The sequence below is a fragment of the Acyrthosiphon pisum genome, chromosome A1 (genome assembly GCF_005508785.2).
Source record: "Acyrthosiphon pisum isolate AL4f chromosome A1, pea_aphid_22Mar2018_4r6ur, whole genome shotgun sequence".
NCBI lineage: Eukaryota > Metazoa > Arthropoda > Insecta > Hemiptera > Aphididae > Acyrthosiphon > Acyrthosiphon pisum.
Window position 1 is genome coordinate 165,879,815 of NC_042494.1, and position 22,880 is coordinate 165,902,694.

The following is a 22,880-nucleotide window of genomic DNA, read 5'->3' on the forward strand; positions in this document are numbered from 1 at the left end:
AAAATTTGGTACAAGGTTCTCCATAAGTTTTTCTTTAAAAATAATATATCCTAGACTGACAAATCATCTCCGTTCAGAATCGTTTTTCGTATACAATGATATAATATCATTGGATTCAAATTTAATTCCATCCATTACAGTAACCCACTTGTAACCTACTGTACAGCAGAGCGACATCCACGACTTACCCGCCTTTTTTTTTTAATTTTTTCTTTTTTGAACGGCAACATGCGTTTTAATTTCATAATCCTATGAGCAGACAGTTTTCCTGGAAATTGTTATGTATAAACATCGATAAAATTCAATCAATTCATTGAAAGACAATGGATCAAGGGTAAAAATATTGGTCCACTACTCTGCTCATCAAAACTTTAAATACTTGCAACTAATTATAATTAATCGTTCGTAATTTTATTTTGATATATTGGAATCTTCTGAAAAGTTCTTTGGGGTATGAAATTGAAAATATATGCTGTCATTTTAAAAACTAAAACAAATATTTATATAACGATAAAAATTAATACATAAACTAGTACATTTACTAGTTAGTTAAATTATTTTTATACATAACCATATTTCCATAAACGTTTATACATTTTTACGGGAAAGTGAATATTTGCCTTTAAAAGAATCAACTTGTACTATAAATGATTATAAGAACTAAGAGCTACTCTATTTTCATAAAGATATTTTTTTTATGGTCACAGCCCGCACAAAGGAGAACTCCAGATATTCAATTAACGCTATTATTTTACCTTTATTTTGAAAAAAAATAACATGCAACATACACCATATGCATCATAATAATTAATGCTTGATCCTCCCTTGTTGTCCCTCTAATATTGCACTAATTCCACCTTACATATTGAACCAACAAAAATCTGTAAGTAATATGGAGTACCTACATTTGCTAAATGTCGTAAATTTATCTTAATTCTTGCTAAATACACAACATCCATCCTTAATATTGGGAAAACTAATATTAATGAGCTCAAATGCTAGTGGTCTTAGGCCTTTAACTTAATAGTGTATATCTGTAACCATTTAATATATTAATACCTGTGAGTTACATTTTATTAATTTAATGATTTACTAAAGTTTAATAGTTGATCAATAATAGGACCCCCTAAATCATGTTTAAGGTGGGTACCATTAACTCGCCAATTATTCATTAAATATTAAGTAATCATTTATGCAATTTGGCATAAATACTTAAAATAAAAAAAATAATTTATTTATCTGTTGAAGTTTCACGGTCCTCGTTGACTTATATGTACACATTTGCAACGGTACATACAATAAAAAGTCATGCATTAGTTGGAAAAATAAAAACGTTTTGTTTAGATTGTTTATTTCTCTTTCTTTCTTTAATTTATCACTTATGCAGTTATGCAGTTATGTTTATTGTACTACCTAATAAATGTGTAAAGGCTGCGGATTGTGTAATAAAAAAAAAACTGTCATTTACACTGTTATTATAGTTGTCCGTTTTTATATTGTTATATTGTTACGTTAATTATAGTCATTACTCGTTATAATTATAATTTATAACAGAAAAAGATTATATTTTCGTGTAAAAACATGATAGTTATATTTTTAAAATAAGTTTAGATACATCAGTATATGAATGTAACTACACTCAAATTGATTTTTCTTAATTTATTAAAATTAGCACCTATGGTGAAGGGATGTTTTTACCATAATATTTGTAAACTGGTAGTGCCTGCAATTTAAATTAATTTTATATATTTATAGCCTCTTTGGCCGAATTCATATTATTTAACTTTAATAAACCACATAATCTCCACAAAGAGTCGTCGTTTTTAACCTGCTTCGTATTAATGTACTGCAGGCATCGTGTGATATAATAACATTAAATAATAGTATGAATATTTAATATACATTATTAAATTTAGTTTAACCTGGAATTGCATGGCTTTGTCGCTTTATATACATTTAAGGTAATTTGTGTTATGTAAAAATTAGTGTATAAAATACACTGCAGGACGGTATATATTCATTATAAAAACCAAATTTAATGTGTCCGTAAAATTTTAAAAATAATTTTTCATCAATGATTATAATATGATATTGTGTAGGTATATGTGGGAATGATTAAAAACCTTTTTTTTCCAAGTGATATCACAAAGTGACGCGAGAACTGCGTTATTAGCGTTACTTCCTCCTGGTATTTTTACCATATTACTCTATTTAGCCGGTTATATTTCGTTCATAAACATTTTACTTCTTTTTATTTAATTTTAATTTTTGTTTGGTTCATACTTACATGTTCAAATTAACTTTGTTTCAATATACGTTTTAAACATTAAAATTGGTTTTCAATATATTACACATTAAATGTCCTTTTTAATAGACGAAACAACACATTTGAAAGTCTAAAATTAATAATATTTATTTAATACACGCGTATAAAGTTTTAGGTTGATAGTAATTGCAGTGTACCTACATTGACAAACTATTGGGTTCTCTTTATAAATGTACTTCCATAGTTAATGCGGTTGTTTTGTGTAAATTAACTACTCGGCGGGTTGCTGCTTTTATTTATACCTCTAGTTTTGCAGTGTCGAACGACGCCAATAAAGACGATTATCAATAAAGTCTTCTTATCCATTACCCTCATCCGTCCATCACCACATTCCCAATCTTGAAATGTTGACATCTAAAACTAAAATTGTTTCGAAACCTTATTTGCGATCATAAATCACACCATACAATTGATCGCAGGACCGTTAACCTGCTTGTCCTATTCTATTTATCCAAGTGGGTTAAATGACCAACATTTTTGTACAAACACTGTTGAAGGTTTACATTGACGCTGCAAACTTGAAAGCACACAAAAAAAACCATTTTTGGGTATGATTAACGATTTATGCGTGCGGTTTCGACAAAAAATTATCCTTTATTATTTAAGTGCAGAAACTTTGTTGTGAAACTTGATAATTAAAGCATAATATTTCAGTAAAAATGTATTATAAAAATATTTCCGTCATGTATTTTATTAATGAAAATAACAATTTAAATGATTTATTGAAGTCGCAGGAATGTATTTTTTTGTTTATCATACCTACCGTTATATATATCTATAGACAATGGAATGAATGGATTATGAGAATTTTGTTACACTTCTTCTTCCAACAGCTATACTACTTCTAAAATATTTATTTTTATTTTGTTACGCAAGCACAATAATGGGCTAGGTTATATAGGAACGTATAAAAATTGGACAACAATGGGTAGTATATAGTGGTTATAGTGGTTTCTGTGTTCCATAGTCGTAATTATTGAACATCACGAATAAAAAAAAATAATCACAATAAATATTGTTTAATAAATCATTTGTGTTTTGTATTTTTTCTCATTAAATTAAATAACAGCTGTCCAATATATTATTAAATTAAAATAGGTGAACCATTGATTATCCTATAGAAATATATTTTATATCCCATTTTCTTTACTTCTTGTTCTGTCTTCTGAAACTGTTTCCCAATTCTCGGTTTCAAAGGTATGCAAATAATATTGCACGTTGTCTATCTATTAACCGTGTCTTAATTTTCCCTCGAGATCTCCAACATTAAGTGGTTTACCTCTGTACACATTTGTTCACGCTTTTCATTTATCTATTGAAGCTAAGTTTCCTGTCCCTCTGAAACTATTTGATTTCACGTATGATCGTCGTCTTATGCTTAAGTTGTTTTATTCCGTTTTCGTATCGAATGTCACGTTTTACATATCGTCCTCTCAAATATTTGAAAATGTACTCCGTCAATACTCGTTGGTATCCATTATTCATATTGGCGTGGAAAACTCCGGTTATGTTTAAGTATGGCGTCGCCTTATACATTGTTAATTTTTTGTTCCTATAATTATTTTATTAATTTCCATATTACTTCTACATGTAAAACATAGTTGGTACCTACATACGTATATCTTTTAACTGCTTGAATGCGTTCCCCAGTAGTTAAATATTCGGTTTACAATATGAATTAGTCCTGTATGCCTATAATATATAGGTACGATATCGCATATATTTGAGGTTGTGATCAAAGCGACGTACATCGTAAATAGTTTGCATGTAAAGCTCGTCCGACCTATAAAGATATTATGAAATTATGAGTAAATTAATGCGTATGTAATAATATTTCCCATTATTTTTACTATGGGTACACTCGGTGTCTTGGTTATGGATATAAGACGGAGCTGTATATATTTTTTCACGATTACAATAGCATAATATTTTTATATTTTTCGGGACACGCTATTTGTCTACAGCCATAAATAATATTTGAACACTAAATCAGTATTTTTTCAAATATGAAACATTGCTGTACCAACTTATATACAGTTATATATTGTATGAATAAAATAAACACATAAATAAACCTAACACACAGCACGATAGACTGTTAACGCTGCAGTATAGTTGCGCAGTAGTCGTGTAGTTACGACGGTAACTATAGGTGTCGTCCATATACCAACATATATAATGGTCGTATCGTACGTTGGTATAGATATTATGGTATAGCCTTATACTAGCTTACTCAATTCTAATATAATATTGCACACCGTGCTGAACATATACAACGGTATTAGTTTACACACGTCGAGATTCGGTAATTTGCTAAATGACGCAGACCGACGAGTTCTCCGCTGCAGCAGTAACGGCACGTTTTACAGCACGCTTCCACCTATCCCTCGCTGCCCCTAATCGCTCTCCCCCCCTCCCCACGTAATCCGGCCAAACCGTCTGCGCGCCTTTGTAATGCGACCCCATATATTATTATACCGATGCAGGTCGTATTATGTTAGGTCTTAGGTGCAGGTATATGCATCGATATAATAATTCTACTACGAGTTGTACATAATATAATATTATAAATATTATTATTATTTTCGTGGACGCGATCTGCTGTAACACGTATATAATATAGGTACCTACAACGCGCGTTAATCCATCAACACACGCGCGCGTAACTCGTTAATGATATGTAGGTATAAGTTAGTTAGACAAGTAGGAGGTAGGTAGGTATACGATATACGTGGTGCCGTAATGACATTTTTGTCAATCGTTCATTGTCACTTTTATGCGCGACGATAATACGATATATACGCTCTCATATCGCGCAGTATCGCGGTGTTTGTGTATGTATATATGTATTATGTATATTATATTGTATAGGTATATATATAAAGCCATACGGGCACTCGCCTCGACAGCCGTGTCATACGCGTCGAATGAGTTGTGTGGGAGGTGGGGGGAGCGTGCTTGCGATGTCATCGAGTGTAGTAATTTTACTCTTACGTGAGGGACCGAACTACCCCTGTTCGCGTGTCACTACCCCCCGATCAGACTCAATCCCTCTGGCACATCGCAATATGCGTACGCACTTCTTAACGTTTAAACAGTATGTATAATATATTATATAGTACTATACTATTTAAGGAGTGAATCTCATAAAATATACACATATGCGATTATAATAATATTATATAAAGCATGTGCGACGGGACGACTTCCGTCCCCATTTATCTCATACATACATGTATACATATGTATTACATATATCTCTTACTGCGACATATTTAGATTCCGAGCAGCACCTGCTGCAGAACGGTACGAGAGAGTAGCTATTGGGGTTTACTGTTGCAGAGATTCGCGCTTTTTTTCATCTCCGGAAACGCTTTTCGCGGGACAGTAAAGTGGTCTTAGCCATGGCAACCGAAAGTATGGCCGAATTCCAAAACGGTCACCGACAATATGCGCGTATGACAATATGTAGTGCTCTATAATATACAATTTATTTGGTATTTGAAGTCGAAATATTTATTTTTACATTAAGTGTCGGATTTCTGAAACATTTAAAAACACAGACGTCGTCCTCAAACCAGCTGTTGAACGCGTCTTTAAAACGTCCCATACGCAATCACTTGTCTTCGCCACCGACGATATTTTATACCTACTTATTATACGCCGATAAACTCGTATCTGTGCAGCCTATAGCGTGCGCAATACTCCTATCTGTGATGGTGCAGGCGCCACGTACGTACGTATTACAATATATATATTAAATTACATCTACTAACGATGATATGAAACATAACTCCTCGGTTTACGGCACATACTGGCACGTTCGAAGACAGCACCGTCGATTCAATATTATATAGACTATAGAATGAATAGAATACAATTGGTATACGATGCGTGTGATGCTGCAGATTATCCCGCGATGATATCGATCGCATCTACAAATGTATCGCATGTCTTCACAGAATACTGGAAGATTCCATTTCGATGGGTACCTATAATCTATATAAGAGCATAATAATAATACAGAATATTGCATTTTCATCTGCTGCTACTTCCGCGCGCAATCGGAAACACGCAATTCATTTTCGCGGGATTATATCTACGCTTATTTATTGTTATTATGATTATTATTTTTTTTCTTTCTCGTTTACCTCTGAAACATCATGACGTATAGGTTACCAGCGCCAGTAATTTATCGCTGGAATGCCAACAATATTTCGTGGCCCGCACGCGTTTATAATAATATAATATTTTATACCAAGAGAACTCGAATAATAACGTTACGCTATCCACCTTTGTTATTATACTATAATCACACATTAAATTTATAAATTCTAGTAATTCTATTACTTATTTGTTTTAACCTCGATTTTATTAACCTAGTTTAATACTTTAATGTGTGCGTTGACATTTCAAAAAGCGTTTTTAATTGTTTGTTCATTCGTTTGCTGTATTGGTATACTACAATATTGGCTCGAGTAAAATTTAAACTATATATTACATCCTATATGAACTACCTACCTATTTATTTTAGCATTTTATAGTATATCGTTATTCGTACAAAATAGAACACCATTTTACGTATGTTAATAAACTTGTATGCAATTTATATTTATTAATTGGCATACAATCAACAAAGTACTATTAAATATTATATGTTATGAAACTTTGATATTTGTATGCCATAAACATAAAACGTATTATCAACACTTATGTTTCCCGTTCTAAAATATAATTACTGGAAAAAGGTGATTAAGTATAATTTTTGTGGAGATCGACTATTTAATACATTTTGTGGAATATTTTGTTGTTCTATATATAATTCGAAAACTATAAAAAAAAAAATAATGATAATAATTCGGAAATAAAAAAAACAAACTTTATTTTAAAGAATTATTTAGACAAACAACTATAATATACAATAATATAAAGTAGGTCATACTGCAAATATATATTGTTTTATTCATACTAGAAGTATAAACGTAATTATTATTTACTTTCTGCGTAAATGTATATTTTAATTATTTGATTGCGAATTTGTAAGGAAATATTCCATTGTTTGAAGTATTAATTTTTAAAACAATAGGTGACTTTATTAAATATAATGGGGATTGTTTTAGTTATATTTTTATGGTGTGAAAAATTGATTGATATATATTGTTTGGTGTTAATCGCAAGATTTAAACATTTAAATGCAATTTGTTCATAGATAATTGTTATTTTATTTTATTGTTATAAATTAATTATATACATATTATAATAACTCTGGATCTATTACCGAATGTAACTATATGTTTGTATTATTTGCAGGTGATGGGCGAGAGAAACACGAAGCTTTTGACAATGAAAAAAATACGGAGATTGTTGATGTACTTTTGAGTTCTACGTTTTGCCAATCGCAGTTCAATTTGTCACAACAGCTTGCTCAAATACACCCAGAACTAACAATGCCAATGTTTTCAGGTTAGACATTTCTATAATCGTATTACTAGTGGGATTTCGTTTTGGCTGAAAATCTGTAGAAGCTTAGGTTTTGAAGAACAATTTAATGCGATTTGGTATTTTGAAAACAACATCGAAGTCTACTATATAAGACATAAGTAATTTTGAATGGATATTATTTTTTTTTAACCAAAGGGAATATTATGATGTATGTCAACAAAAACTAGAGTAACCTAATACAATATTATTTATAACTCATATATAAATATTCATTTTGTCAACGATTTCTATTTACTATAAATTGGTAAAACTCGGTATAACTGCTTTGGTCTTATTAGTATGCATTTTTTATAAAATTTATAGAGTGGAATAGTATTGGAACAAAAGAAATATGGAGTTTGTCTAAAGAAAGATGATTCATATAATAAATGGTTTTATATCTACTATTAGAATCTATATCAATATATATATAGTTACTGAAACTACAACAGTAAATTATTTGTGGATAAAAAATTATTTCCACGTTTGACAAAAACATTTGAACTTACGACTTCTAACAAATTACAATTAAGCTGTTAGGAAAGTGAACTGAAAGATTTAGTCTTTTTCTCGTCACAAATTGGCAAATTGGGTATAATAACTAAGAAGTTTAAATTTCGTTTAGAGTTTTTCAGCAAAAGTAGAATATAAATACGGTCTTGTTAAAGTCATTACAAATTAGATAAGTTTTTAGTCGTACGTGGACTTAGTAAATGTTAAGTTTTATTTTTATATGGACATTTATGAATTTTTAAAACTTGTAAGTTTTAAAGTTTTAAGTTCCAATAAACTACGTTTTATTTTGAAATATAATCTATTAATTTTGGTGACACATAATATTTAAAAAGATACAAAAATATATAGGTGAGTATACTTAATATACTTAATATACTTACTTAATTAATATATTGTAGTATTATTTTTATTTTACATCTTACAAATTATAATTCCTACTATGACAAAAATGTGTAAGTACGACTTCTATCATTCTAAATATGTTTCTAAACAACATCCAAACAATAACACCGCAATCGCCACTGACAAATGAATTTTGAATTGTTCCTACAGGTATAATATTATTGTGAACAATTACTTCTCCATCCAAATATTCGTATTGTCGTTTACAACAATTTCACTGTTTACGCATACGTAATGTTTACACCGCTATCATCTCAAATCCAAACTCTTTTTATATTGTTTTATGTAATAATTTTTTTGCTAGGTATAATGTCTAGTCATTAATTTGATTAATTAACGGCTTTTGTCTCCGAGAAAATCATAACATGGTTGGTTTCATCTGTGAAAAAAATGTATTTTGAGTAGGTATACGCGCATACACCTCTAATAACTACGCAAAATGTATTCAACTGCGCGTTAGAATAATGCCTATTTCTGTGCAGGCATGTAAGACATTAAGTAAGAATAATAATTTTCCTAAAATGTTTAGATTTGACAACCAAGCTCAGTAATAGTAGCATAACAATACACGAGCATATATTTGATTTGAATAGGAATGTTTATTCGTCACAATAATAATACAGAGCTGTCCAAAACATAATACTGACATAATACACATTCAGTGCATAGGTAGAATATATATTTTAATTTGATGTGTCACTTTTAAAATTAATTTTTATACAATTCGTACCCGCATAATAATATTATTATAATCATATAACATTTTTACTCACATATATTGTTTAAAATTGTTATAATATTATGTAGGTACTATTATAAGTATATCATATCTGGTTGATTTTTTATTTAACGCCAGACATCAATTTTATCCATAGCTCTTCATAATTTATTTTGAACCATAACGTGGCTTAGTAACACATACAACGTTATGGTTTCAACTTTGAAGTATATGGCGTACGTAGAAAACTCATAACCAATTACTATATTTATGATAATTCCTGTCTTAGCGGTATTTTTTATATTGTATTTGTTTGACATATATCCCTTGTTACAATTGACCGCTTAGTAATTAAAATATAACTGTATGTATTATTTTTATACTTTCTATATTTGTACAATTAATTGTAGAGCTATTTCATATATTTTACGAGTATAAGTATAGTCCAAGATTAGTCCTTATTTTCAATTGAATCGAACTCATATTGAGTAAAAATTATTTTAAGTACACCAAGTATCTGTAAATGAAATGTTGTGGACATTGTACAATTAAAAATTAAAAATCATAATTACTAATGGTATAAAACTTTTTACCGACATTTTTTTAATTATTTTTATTCCTGTGATTCACATAATAAATAAACTTAAAAAGGCTTTTAACTGTTTAAAATTCCCTGCAGACTGCAGTAGCACAATATTATTACTGAGTTTACGTGCTGTTAAAATTTAAATATCTCTGAGGAATGTTACTACCGACAGTTCATTTTAATGTAGGTACGTATAACACTATAAGAGGAAAACGGTTTAATTTTGTACATTGGCTAATGAAGGACATTTTAAACATCTGTACTTACAACTTTAATGTTTAAAAACATACTTGAAATGAAAGGTAAGCACTTGGTGGTAATATTATTGACTACATATAATTAATCGGTAAAATCTAAGCTTAGTGGTGTCAATAAATAATAAAATACATTCTTTGGCTCCGCTCAGAATCTAATAGGAGTGTATTATGCATTGTGATTATTTAAAAAACTATTTATGTTATAAAAAAAAAAACGAAAACCATATCTAATATATCTCCGTTTATAATCCAACTAAAAGTTCGAAGGTAATATTTATTATGTAAACAAAAAATTAAATATTAAAATATTTGTTTACTTTATTACTTTTATTTACTTCACTTTGAGGTTATCTTTGTATTTTTTCAAACAGTTCGGCTTTTGATAACTATTTTTCATTTTTTAAATATTGTTGAATGGAAATAGAGTTTAAGTACCTAATTTTTAGGTACCAATAGTTTTTAGATGCCTTTAAGTTTACTTTTTTGTATGTTATTTAAGTTATGTAAGTATTATAATAAATTACTAAAATATTATCGTCATATTTTATGATTTTTATATTCAAAGCGATTGACTTTACTATGACGTAATTTTTTCATTATTTTGTGTTTGAAGACACTTGGAGCAGAAAAATAATGCTTTAATCTTCAATATTGAGGGAATGAAATGTCTAGTACTCTAGCTGAAAATTAGTTCTAAAAGTAAAGTAAAAAAATTTGAAAACTATAAAAAAAAGTTGACAAATAGTCACAGAGCATGGTATACCACAAAAATATATTATGTATTTTAGTTAGCTCCCCAATCGTTTACGTACTACCCATTCCTTACCCAAGCGGCGATATTTAATTTAAATTGTATTTAGTCATCTCAGCACATTAGCTTCATATGTCATTATTTCTAATTTCTCTACAACTATAAACATATTTATATTTTAATATATTTTTCTTTTTCTTATTTCTATTACTATTACGTAATTTTGTCTCAGGCCTCAGCTCATATATGCATCATCGACCTACATATTATTATAATAAACTAACAAAAACTAAAAATAAGATGATATTATATAACAACAGTTATATATGGTATTTAAATACTATACTGATTTCGGTTGTAATATTTATTAAATTATATTAAATTTAATTACCCAATAGATATTAATTATTATTGGTCATATTTAAAATAAGGCATAACAATTAACCATGTAAAGAAAAATATAAATGTGATGTATCTGCAGATATATTATGCTATTCTTAAATTATTTTAATTAAACATTTTATTTAAAAATGAATTCATTTGCTTGTTGAAATAATGTAAACATTTATTAATAAATATTCAATAATCAAATGAAAATTTTACATAATAAATATTTTAAATTTCACAGATAGACAAATAACATAAAAATTGTTTTAATAATATTTAAATACACGTGGTCTCCTATATTATGTAATTATAAAGTAAAGCAATTCAAGTTGCAGGGTGATGTGTTCATAATAATGTTTCAACATAAAGTATACTTATGTCTTATTTATTATGAGGGGCCTCTATAACATGACGTCATTCAAATTATGATAAAAAAAAGGTCGGGTTTTCATTAGGACGGTGTCATATTCTCTATTCCCTAACCATTTTTATAACATGGAATTTAAATTACCCTTTTAACCTTTTTTTGAACCTTTGAAGGGTTGTTAATGACACTATTTTTATATTCACATCTAATTGATCGGAAATTCTTTTTAAACTACACTTTGAGTTTGTTAAAACTGATAGGTAACTATTGTTTTTCTCAAATATCTAAACAATAAATATTGTTATTGCTATTAAAAAAAAAATAATAATAATAATATTGTTATAGCTGTACGAACTGTACCCAAACCTATCCAAGTATCATATTATTTTATTTTTGAATGGTGCAGGTTAGTGGTGAAAATATTACTATAGGTATAGAAAACGAATTATATAATGTATAAAATTTAATCTTATATTTTATCATTGACCTATTGTGTTCAAATTTTCTTTTTAAATTCAATTATGCTTATTTCTTTTTGTATTTTGTTTATCTTAAATCGATTTCTTTTTCCTATTCACAATACATTTTACATATATTACATGGATATTTTGAATATATTGAGTAGCGTTTCGCTATTTTTCGGGTTTACCCATATGCCTATTTATGGCTATATTATACATATTTTACTATCTAAAATAAGTTTATATCGTATTAAAGATTTATTTTACTTACTTTATTACTTACAATTTTATATTTATCACCGAATTATCAGTGTTTAGGAAAAATAAATTCCATTTAAAGACGCGTTTTCTATGTGAAAGAATATGAATGAGATTAGATAATATGTGGGTCTATATAATATAGTCGTAAAGATTTTTCGTTCATCATTTAGAAGATTTTATTCTTCAGAGAGCCATTATATTTGTTAAGTTATGTTTGTTAGGATCTTATTTGGTACATTTTTATGGCTTGATCAAACATTCAGTCTTCTCAGCCATTTCCTCAAAATGATTCGTATTTTATGTTTCTATGTGTTTATTAAAACACACTATATAATAATATACTTTTTTGACTGTCTAGATATGACCCGTCGTTCAACTTATAATGATAATATACTTATATAATATTTTGAAGAAAATCTCTGTTTATAGAATGTCGTAAATAAATATTTTGAAAATGGCTGAAGTGGAATGCTCTAATATCACGTAATATATTATCATATTTTATTAATTATAATGGCTGGAATTAAAAATTACTTTTTGTTTATTTAAACGTCTAGATAAAATACATATTTTCCTGGAAATTATCAGAGTTATAGAATGTATAGGTAATTTATGTTAAAATAATTATAAACACACGATGCAAATTATTTATATTTACGTTTCATCAAAATATAATATATTATGATGAAACGTATGTCGTATATTTATATATATATATAGTATCATACTATAAAATAAGTCACACAAATTTCATTATTTTTCGAATTCTTCCAAATTACTAAAATTTGTTAATTAAATCATATTATCACAAAATATTAATATACATTTTTGTAATCAATTTAATTATATAATAAATCTAACCACACTTGTATAGAATTGTTTTTTTATTTATGGTATCATTAATATTGATCTTAGCACTCGATAATTTTAAAAACATGATTTATCTATTAATAATACATTTCTATAAAAATGTATCTATTTTATTTTAATACAGTTCTTACTATTTTTTATATTACGATATTAATTAAAATAATATAAGTATCATTTTAGGTATAAAACTCAATTACTATGTAAAATAAATGACCAAATTATTGTTAATATTTTCTAATATAACGCTTTTCAAAAAATTTACCATATACAAACATGGCTTAAAAAAATGATTATTGTTTTTTGTAATATTAAAATTCAGAAATAATAATTAAAAATACTTTGGAGCAATCTTACAAACTTAATTAACGGTATGTTTAATCTATGAATTATGCTACGTTAAACAAATTATGTTCGTTATCTTAAATTATTATACGGTTTATACATATACTATGATAATTATAATACTTAGCCATAATTAATTTTAAAAATAAATTATTATCCTTTCAATTATGAATAATTTACTGTTAAACAATAAAGGGAAAAAACAATTAGTTATATTGTCATTTTCATCGTCCCATTATAAGTGTATAAATTGAGTCGAAAATATTTTCTACTTCTGTTATTTTATATGCAATGTATTTTTTTTTAACTTATACCGTTTTGATTATATTATTATGATAATAATACGAAATACGAATACCTATGACTAGAGAGCCTATATATTAAGTTCTTATATAGGCTCTCTACCTATGACTATATAATATGTAACTTATAAAAAGTGAATAATTTACACAGATGATTTTTTTTTCGTGAGGTTCTATATATCTACTGTGATAAAACAAAGCTGTGACTGATATGTTATGAATTATGATTAAATAATGTATTATTCAGTATTTGATATAGGAATAACATAATATTATACTCAAATGTATTATCTATGTGATCCAATTGCGCTATATAATAATTATCAATTGTACATTATAATTGTATAGGTATTAATAATCTATATTTCACAATGATGTACTGTTACCTATATTTATTATCATTATTATTATTTATATTTTGTATTGGGACACTGTCATTGTGGGGATTTTACCTATGAATTTTAAATATTCTTGGTGTTGTGTAAAAGGATCCAAGCACACGTATTTTTCATACGTTTTAGACCAATAAGCGGTAGTAAATTACACGAACTTAGGTTTGTCCGATTAGAATTTTTTATACATATATGAACTCTTTGAAAAAATATCTAGACTTTTTAGGAAGTCGATTTTCAATTTTCAATTTTAAAATACTAAAATTAAGATTTAAAAAAATCCCAAGTAATAATTGCTTTATGTTTGTATTTATTTCGAGGCACATCTGATTTTAAATCAAAAAAGTGATTCCAAAAAAGCATAGTCTAGAAACTGTATAATTCAACCATTTTTTTTCGAAATTACAATTGAACTTCAAGAAGAAATAAATGTTTAATTTACTACCGGTTTTAGTAGTTTTTATAGTTATGCAAACAAAAATATATTTAATTTTTTGCAAAGTATTGACATGTGAGTGCGCGTGCGAGAGTTGCATCCGGTGGCGGTTGCCCGACGCGTTATTACAGCGATTCTCGGAAACACTATAATGTCCATTTACTGCTCACACATAAACATAGCCCAAATGGCTATGTCGTGTGAATTGCCTAGAGATTACTCCTTGAAAACTGGTACGTTGGTACAGTGTTCAGTACTTTTCATAAAGATTACCTTGCAAGCAACAGCATATCAACCAGACGTAACAAATCTTTCAAGCAGTATGAAGCAAGAGGTTTCTAAACAAACAATAAGAGTTGATTTTTTTAATAATTTTTTCCACATTATTATCATTCATTTTTAATATATTTGTAAATATTTGTAAAAATGTTCTGTATGTTAGTAAAAGTAGTTAGTGGTATGGCTGGAAGTCTTTTTTTAATTGTGTCATAAATTTGCACTTTGAACAAATCCTGTTTGCCATCCCTGGGCCTAGAACATATAATATTATTGTATAAAATGTTATAAAAATTGGTTAAACATTTTTATAAATGAGGTTTATTGTTTTTACTCTTGTCTTTGGCCTCCTCAAAAAAAATAACATTTTATCTCGTATCCGTGATTTTTCATTTGAAAAATATTTAAATTAAAAAAAGGCGAGTAAGTGGATGTCGCTCTGCTGTACAGTAGGTTTCAATTGGGTCACTGTATAATGGATAGTATTAAAATTGAGTTCAATGATATAATTTCACTGTATAAGAAAAACGATTGTGAGCGGAGACGGTATGTCAGTCTAGGTATAAGATATATTATTACTATCTACGGTATAAAAAAAATGAGCAATAATAGTATCTATAATAAGTGCAAATAATCATATCACATATCCGTAGGTACTTATAACGCGTATACATCACTACAAATTGTAGTACTATCATACATATATAATAGTATACTTTAGAAGTTTCAAGTACCCACGAATAATATTATACAATCACAAAAAAATAACTAAAATAGTTATTCTAGGTTTTTTAATATGTAATTTCGTCCAAATTTGAACTTAAAATGTTTATAAAAATAAACTGTGCTTATGTATTTTTTAAATTTTTTGGTAACAGAATTAACTACTTACGTAGAATCTTTTTTTAAATTTTCAATTCTTAGATATAAAAGTTGAATATTTTATAATTTTTTAACAACAAAATAATTATTCAAATTTAAATTTAATAAATTTTTGGCCGAAGAGTTAAAACTTTATTGATATTTATAGAAAAAAAAACTAAAAAATTGAAAACTGACAATATCCGTAAACAGCTCAAAAGGAGTCAAATTATTTCAAAATTGTATCGTGTATAGAAAATGCTAATATAAACAATCAGTGAAACTTTCAAGTATCTACAGTCATTCGTTTTTAATTACAACAAAATAATAAAAATATGAGAAATCGAGTGAATATCAAATGTTGTAAAAATATGAATTTCAAACGCTCATAAAAATTTAATTTGACTTGCTTGTAGTCATTTTTTTTTTTTTGAAAAAAGTAGACAAACATGAGGAATCTTGTATTACATTTTAAAATCTTAGATTCAAAAAGAAAATTTCTCATGAATTTCTAACTCAAAATAATTTGCAAATTTTCGTTATTTTTACGTATTTTGTCAATATTCGAATTTAGATGCTTATAAAAAAAAATTGTGAATATGGATTTTTAATTTCTTTCTTCTGCCTTTGAAACAATATAATAGGAACCTTTTATTAAATTTTCAAGCTTTTTTAATCAACAATTAATATTTTATTGATATTTATAGAAAAAAAAAAAATAAAAAAATTGAAATTGAAAATGTCCGTAAACAGCTCAAAATAAATTAAAATATTTGGAAAATATTATGTTGTATAGAAAATTCTGATATAAACATTCGGTCAAAATGTCATGTACCTACGGTCATTTTCATAAGAGTTGCACCAAAAACCAAAATCGATATTTTCGAAAACAGATTTTGTGTAAAAATTCCCGTTTTTCCTTGGCACTTTTGAAAACTATTGGAAATTTCAAATTTTACCCCCCCCCCCCCCCCCCAAAGTACCAACCAGATTCATTTTCCTATCATAAAAGATACTGTTGAAGAAAATCCAAGCACTTTTACTATCCTAAAAGGTGATGACAGACCCAAAAAAAGTAAACAAAAAAAAAATAAATAAAAAAAAAACACACATCATTGTAAAATCAATACATTCATCGTTCCACTCAAAATCTAAAAGTTAAATTATTTTTAGAAGCATGTTTTTCTGTCGGATGGCACTGCTGAGTGCTTTCCCAATTATTCACTTATAAACATGTTATTAAGATATTCATATTTCAAACATCTAAATATTTATCAGTATATAAAAAAAATACTATAATAACTTAAGCTTATTATATAGGTACCTTAACCTTCAATACAAACACAGATGAATACAATGTTAGAATACATTGTATAGGTACTCACTGGGTACTACCCAGGTACTTGTACAATAGATACTGTGGTTTCAAAATATCATAAATAAAACATGAATTTATACCTAACAGGGTCGTCTTATGATTTAATTATGTATTCAAATGCCGTTGTCACTGATTTTAGTTTATGTGTATAACGAAGAAGGTATATTGGTTTTGCGCATTTGTATATGATTTATATAATTTGTTATTCGTTATTTATTTATTTTTAGTTTTTACCATTACCATAAGTATAGCCATATGTTAGGTTAGACATTTTTAAGTGCCTAATGGTCTGTATTTTACTATAATGTTATTAATTATCTTTTACAAGTTAATAATTTGAGACTAGCATAGTAACAGTATTTTTAGAGGCAATTATTGGTATTTTATGGTAGTCTATTCGAAATGTCCACATACAGAACTTGATTACATAAGAATAAAAATGATGACAAATCTGTTTTGAACAATTGATTAGGTTATTTTGGTTTTAATCAATAATTAGACTTCGTACATGACAGTATTAGCATTTTAGAAATGCCAAAAAAATTTTTAATTATACTTAATAATTTATTTTCGTAAGACATAATATCTTATTAGGTACAACAAATTAATCATATTTCATCGAATTCAAATAATTTTTTTAATGGTAAGAATCTTTATTAAAAATACTCATTTTGTAATATCATAACTATTAAGGTTTAATTTGTTAAATAAATGTAAAAAAAGTCTATAACCTCTCCAAAATCGACACTTTTGTTTCATAAAATATTTTTTTTTCAACTGTTTTAATTACTGATATGTGATACTGATAATAATATCATATTATAAATTACAATAATGTATATACACGTATAGGTATACTTAGAAGCTCATTATAGGTTGGCACGTAATATTTTTTCCTAACATATTACACACACTAGTTACGCTCATTACTAGTATGTATACTAATTAATGGGTAATATTATGTACATTTCAACTCGTTACATGCGGTTTAAATAGGAGTTATCAACGATTTATATAATCAAACAGTTTTAGATTGTTGTATACTAAAGAAAATCTTCTTCCGTAGCATAAATTTAAGTCTTACCAGACTTGGTTTTTAAAAATCATAAAATCCTTACTGGCCTACAACTAAAATACGCTGCCGAACATAAAGCCTTGCGGCTTACGTTTGGTGGCCTAATCGCATGGCTACAAACTTCATTAAAGTATACAGTATAGTAGCATACACACTATTATTATACTAGTAAGATAGTTATATCCGTAAAATACCAACAACAAATAAGCACTTAACTTTACTCTAAAGTCCCTAATATTAGATTGATCATTTATTGAGTAACCTTGGAATAATAGGATATACTTACCAAATTCGTATTACATGATATTGTCAGAATGTCTTAGACAGGTATAATAAGTATTATATAATTATTCATTCATATGTATACAGAGGGGAAGAGGAATAATGAAAATAAATGAAAAATGTAGGCAGATTTTACACAAACAAAATAATAATATTTGTATTTTATTATTTGGGCATGTTGCAGTTTAATCAAGATTAACCTACATAATAGTAAAAAAGATTTTATGTTAATAAATGACTTTAAGAGGACGTCATACCCGCATGTTGTCTCTGTCTTACGAACGCACAACAGAGCAAATTTTACGTTCAGAATAATCCACTTTACTCTGTTGTATTTAATACCAAAGTGAATTGACCTATTATGACATTTTAATATTAGAATTAAGCATATTACCCACGTAGTTTTGTTTTGACATTTTTATTTTAAAGCAAGTTATGTGTATTTTAAAGAAAATAGATTTTAAAATATTTTCGTATATTTTAAAATGATCATAACTTGCTTTAAAATTAAAATATCAGAACACAAACCTACGTGGGTCCTCATATAATATCCTTACCTTTAAGTTTGATAATAGATAAATTCACTCTAATATTGAAAACAACAGAGTAAAATGGATTATTCTGAATGTAAAATGTGTTATATTGTGCGGAGCCAGCACATGCACATTGTACATGGTATGGCGTCCTCTTAAAAATATGTATTATAATAGTAACTCAGCATGCATAAACGAGTTAAAAGTATAATAAGTATTTGATGCACGTCAACGATTGGAACGTATATACTTATAATTTATATAATTCGGAAAAAGTGTTCTTAAAGTAACATAAATGTGATAGACTTGAATATCGTTTTTTTTTTTTTGTCTCGCTATTCAATCATTTTAAAATCGATTGAGCAATTTATAAACCATTACCTTTATTACTCTTTCATTTCCTGATAAATGTACACTCGATTTAATTATTTTTGGAAATATTCACAAATAATAATATAAAAGACTATTATTTTTAATAAATATATACACTTTTTTTTATTATCATTGATTCATAAAAAATATAGGTGGGCCGTAAGTAGGTATACCATACATGTTAGCTGCTTACATGAATATAAATAGTAATTTATAAAATTTATATTTCACTCATTTAGATAATGTTATATTCAGGTGTGGTTTTATGATAGTAGGTAAATAATATTATACAAAAATTTAATTTTAGATATTATGTAGTTAAGTATACCTGCAGAAACAAATTAATTCTTTAAAAATAATCATAGTTAATTTCATGTAATATCATTATATAAATAATATAACATATAATTATTAATATTAACATTTTTCCGTAACAAAACGTTTGAATTTATTTAAGGCCACTGGCTACTTGGTACTAGGTAGATAATGTGAAGTTTCATCCTCTTCCCCTCCCGTATTGGGCCATTAATAAGTTATACCATTCGGCTGTCGGATAGATTTTAAATATACCATATTGTGTTATTTTTCAAACTATTATGATCTAATCTACTGACATATTATACCTATGGCCCGACGGTGTTAAAGTGTATTTTTACAGTTTACAGTTTTACACATACCAAACCGATTATTATTTTAAAATACGACATTCATGCGACACCATCAAAGTATATTTTAAAATTATACTTTGACGAGATCGCATAAAATGTGTTACTATCATCCCTCTGATTACCTATATATAGTACCTACTGCATATAATACAGAACCAATTTCATGCTGTCAGTTTCCATATTACCTACTTGAATTGACTTAGTATCTTTGATACTGAAAGATTAGAACAATATCCGTCTGCACGTTGTAGTTTTTACGATATTTTAATTTTTAAGCGAGTATATGATGAGTAGGTATGTAAGATATTACAGTTTAAAAAATACTCATAACTTGCTTGAAAATTAAAATATAGCATAAAACCAACGTTCGTACACAAATCGTGCTATTAACTTAAAGTTTGATAATACTTAAGTGACTTTATTCTTATACATTAAGTCCAACGACACACAATTGGTCCTGCCGAAATAGTGTTTGCTACAGGTACCTATATGTGTTGTTCGACGTTCGTATATAACCCATGTAGGTGTGTCTATTAATTTTAAACAGTTGTGTAATCATTAGTAGGTACAGTGCTATTTTTGCAGGACTATATGCATGTGGCTTTTAATCCCCAAACGTGTATTTTTCACCAAATTTAACACGATGAGAGCAATATCAGATAATATGTGCCTTAAAGATTGACGGTTTGACAGTTTTGACACAATCGATTTCGTGCGGTTTCCCAATTACTTTTTTTACAGCGTGGAGCGTATTAGAAATACCTATTTAAAATATTTGTCTTATATTGCTATTAGTCTCAAAGTTCACAAAAAAAAAATAAAATATAATAGTAAAAAAGTGGGTAAGTGGACGTCGCTCTGCTGTACAGTAGGTTACAAGTGGGTCGCTGTAATGGATGGTGTTAAATTTGAATTCAATGATATAATATCATTGTATAAGAAAAACGATTCTGAGCAAAAACGGTCAGTCGGCTTATGATATACTAAGTATATTTGATGATATTATTGTGAATAAAGTAATTTATATATTTACCTATTTACGTGGAACTTTGTTTTAAACTTTCAATCCTTAGCTATAAAAGTTGAACATTTTATAAATTTTTAACTACAAAAGAATTATTAAAATTAAAATTTGATAAATGTTGTCAAAATACGAATTTTAAATGCTTATAAAAAAAAATTGTGCCTATGTATTTTTAATATTTTTCAACTGCTATTGTAACAATATATCAGGCGCCTTGCATTTAGTTTTGACACTTTTTTACCAAACAAACAATATTTTATTGATATTTATAGAAAAAAAAAATTGAAAAAATTGAAAACTGAGAATGTCCGTAAACAGCTCAAAAAGAGTCAAAATATTTTCAAAATTTTATCGTGTATAGAAAATGCTAATATAAACATTTAATGATATTTTCAAGTATCTACAGCCATTTGTTTTTTAATTACAATAAAATAAGAAAATCGTTACGTGAGAAATCGAGCGAACATCAAATGTATATAAATATGAATTTCAAACGCTCGTAAAAATTTAATTTGACTTTCTTGTGGTCATTTTTTTTTTTGATAAAGGTAGACAATATTATGAGAAATCTTGTATTACATATATAATTCATCGTTCCACTCAGAATCTAAAATAATTCGGACGTTACAGTCATATTAAATTGTGAGCAAGGAAAGTCATATAGATGGTATTGATTTCTGATGTGTGCTTTTTTATAACTTTTATTTTTTTGTTTTTGCTGGAAAAGTCTTTATAAATCGTAATACTGTAACCGATAGTCCTGACATATATATGTTGATATTTGGCAGGACCTATACGCCATAAACCATAATAGTATATATATGGTAATTTTAAATTCCATAGCATAAGTCAATTTACTATTACTGTATTAATCACCGATTTTCCAACTAACGCAAATCTGATTTATCTATTTTAATAGAGCGTAGATAACTATTATAATTTGTACACCTAATACATGTTTATGTTTCTGTTGAATATCTGCATATAATTATATACATATTTAAAAACAATTTTTCTATCTTTCATATTTTTAATAACATTTTAATACGAACATCATTGACTGTTATTTTGTAGTTGTGATTTATATTAATTTTGTCATTGTAAAACGTATTAGTTATAATATCGTAGAGTTCATTATTAAACACGTGGAGACAGATTTATAAACTTAATCTTTTCTCTCGCGTACACGTACACTAACCTATTTTATAACTAATATTCTTTTAAGAATTTTTAATGTACTAAGTTGTTTTATTTGTTTCATAATCCTGATTGTAGGTGATAATATTTCCAAATAATTCAGTATCAAAGAGCTGATCTCTTATCCTACTCTGTATTCAGTACATAACTTTTCTCTTTGATAGGGTCTATAAACTTACACTTTTGATATTCAAAATATTATTTTATAAGTGTACCATGAGCAGTTGTGTTTGAATGTACATAAGCAATCAAATTTATAACAGAATTATCTTACAAATATAACTGTCAGAATAATAAGTTTGGACTCAACAATATATTCAAAAAAAAAATTACAACTTTATTCAGAAATATATAGGTAC

General features: G+C 27.4%; 1 protein-coding gene across 6 annotated transcripts in view; it reads left to right on the plus strand.

Annotated features, from left to right (window-relative positions):
* Positions 1 to 22,880, plus strand: part of LOC100169268 (protein furry) — a 134,435-nt gene that overhangs the window by 60,008 nt on the left and 51,547 nt on the right. For all 6 annotated transcript variants that reach the window (XM_029488788.1, XM_029488791.1, XM_029488790.1 and 3 more), the window contains one exon: positions 7,637 to 7,789. In XM_029488788.1, coding sequence (XP_029344648.1) covers positions 7,637 to 7,789 — 153 coding nt within the window. The remainder of the gene's footprint in view (positions 1 to 7,636; positions 7,790 to 22,880) is intronic.